The sequence below is a fragment of the Corella eumyota genome, chromosome 6, assembly GCF_963082875.1.
Source record: "Corella eumyota chromosome 6, kaCorEumy4.1, whole genome shotgun sequence".
NCBI classification, from domain to species: domain Eukaryota; kingdom Metazoa; phylum Chordata; class Ascidiacea; order Phlebobranchia; family Corellidae; genus Corella; species Corella eumyota.
In genome coordinates, this window is record NC_137495.1 from 13,162,865 (window position 1) to 13,164,946 (window position 2,082).

General features: G+C 33.3%; 1 protein-coding gene across 1 annotated transcript; it reads left to right on the forward strand.

The window, feature by feature from the left end:
* The first annotated feature begins 565 nt into the window (after positions 1–565).
* LOC145755887 (uncharacterized) lies at positions 566–1,565 on the forward strand. The gene is made up of 4 exons (XM_082572121.1): positions 566–649; positions 718–842; positions 918–1,014; positions 1,122–1,565. The coding sequence occupies exons 1-4, from the start codon at positions 566–568 to the stop codon at positions 1,563–1,565; spliced, it is 750 nt and encodes a 249-aa protein (XP_082428247.1).
* Positions 1,566–2,082: the final 517 nt, after the last annotated feature.

A 2,082-nucleotide genomic window follows, 5' to 3' on the forward strand; every position in this document is an offset into this window, starting at 1 on the left:
TTAATGAAATTTGAATTCGACTTTATAAGAAATTGCCGTATAATATAATTATACAGTGAATTCACCTGCGTGGTTAATTTAAGAATTCCTAACCAGCAGACGAGCAATTAGCTAGTTAAGAAAAACAATTAACTGTCTTTAACTTAAAAATAAAACCTTCCGATTGGGTCGGCGGAGACCGCTACACCTTTAAGGAAATATTGGAAAAAATAAAGACAGATATGAAACCAGGTAAAAATTCAATAAAACAAACATGCATTTTTTTGCCTTAGACCATGGATTTAGTATATTAAAAGTTAATATATGTTTAACTAGATGACAGAGCAGTGCGCAATCCAATTTCTACTGAGAAGCGCATTGCAATAGCGATTTATAAATTAGCCAGTGCTGCAGAATACCGAACTGTAGGAAATTTGTTTGGTTTAATGGCTGCTTCGGTTTTCAACTGTTTAAAAAGGTAATATGTTGTTTATTTATTTAACCTAAACACTTAAGAATGCCTATATTCTTAAGTTGTTTTATTGTTTATTAATATTTTAGGTTTTGTATGGCTCTTAACAATAAAATGAACGATTACATTCTGTGGCCTGATGAAACTGAAGCAAAAGAGATTGCGATGCGAATACAAAGTCGCAATCATTTTCCACAGGTTGAAATTTATCTTTTAACAATACATTTAAAAACTTGCAAACCATGACTTTTAAGCTTATTTAATAGGTTATGGGATCTATTGACGATTCTCATAAACCAGTTACTGCTCCAGCAGAGGGCCATAAAGATTATACGAATCGCAAAGGATGGACATCTGTAATTTTGCAGGCAGTGGTTGACGACAAATGCTGGTAAATAAAAAGAGTTTTTTTTGTATAAAGATTAATGTCAAACTGCATACATAAAATCAAATAATTTTTTTTTAGCTTTGGAGATATATTTGTAAGGATGCCAGGTGCATGCCATGATGCCTCTACATTTAAACAATCTGGAATGTTTAGATTGCAACACACTTTACCCAAGGTAAATATTTTGTGTAAACCATAGTATTGTTACCTTAAATCTAATTTGATGCCAAATGGGTAACTGTCAAGTAGTGGTAACTAAAGTACATTTTTTTACATTTTTAGTGCCCTGTGGAAATTGAAGGCTGTAATATACCTCTTCTGGTACTGGGCGATCCAGCTTATCCCCTTCTACCATGGCTAATTAAGCCTTTTATTGGGCATAATCTTACGGAGGCTGAAGAATCCTTCAACTGTTATCACAGCTCTGTAAGAATTGCAGTTGAAAACAGTTTTGGCAGACTAAAGGCACGATGGCGAATAATAGGGAAAAAGGTTGATGCCAATATCGATTTTGCCAAGAAAATTATATGTACTTGTTGCATATTACATAACATTTGCGAAAAAGAAAACTGCCCAATGCCTTCCGAAGCAAGGCCTGGTTTGCATTATACGCAACCCTCAACAAGGCCTTGCTTTACAAGAGACCCTGAAGGTTCAGCATGCCGTAATGCACTTCTTGAATACATTACAAAAAATCTGCCATTACGCCAATCAAATTTTCGCTGAGATAATTCATATTAAACAGTTCAAATCAAACATTTTTTAAAGAACAGTGTTTTATTTTTATTATTTTAAAAAATGTAAGTGAAAAAAAATATACAAAATAACACAAACAAAGCAACAAAAAAGTTAAAAAAATTAATTAATAAAGAAAATAATATAAAAAATCAAAAAACAGCTATTGTCTAAAATATCTTTGCAATGTTCCAAAAATGTTATTTAAAACATCTCGATTCATTCTTACTTCATCCCTGTTTATTCTTCCCTCCTGCCTGGTTAGCTCCCGGTCATTCGCTCCCTCCTCCTGTAATACCCTTACAAGCTCTGCAATATCAGGGTCCGCAGTAGCTTCTGTAAATAAATTAAGTTTTAAAAATTCACAGATGCTAGAGTTTTAATAGGACACATAAGTGTACACAAAAACAGTTTAAAAAAAATGTAAATCAAATTTGACTTACTTCTTTTATGACTTCTTCTTCGTTCTGGTGCACCAGAAGTTGAGGGCCCTGGCATGTCAGAAGTC

Coding starts and splice junctions, on each gene's coding strand:
- LOC145755887 (XM_082572121.1), top strand. CDS start 566: ATGAACGATTACATTCTGTGGCCTGATGAAACTGAAGCAAAAGAGATT. Junction 650..717: donor GTCGCAATCATTTTCCACAG/GTTGAAATTTAT, acceptor CTTATTTAATAG/GTTATGGGATCTATTGACGA. Junction 843..917: donor GTGGTTGACGACAAATGCTG/GTAAATAAAAAG, acceptor ATTTTTTTTTAG/CTTTGGAGATATATTTGTAA.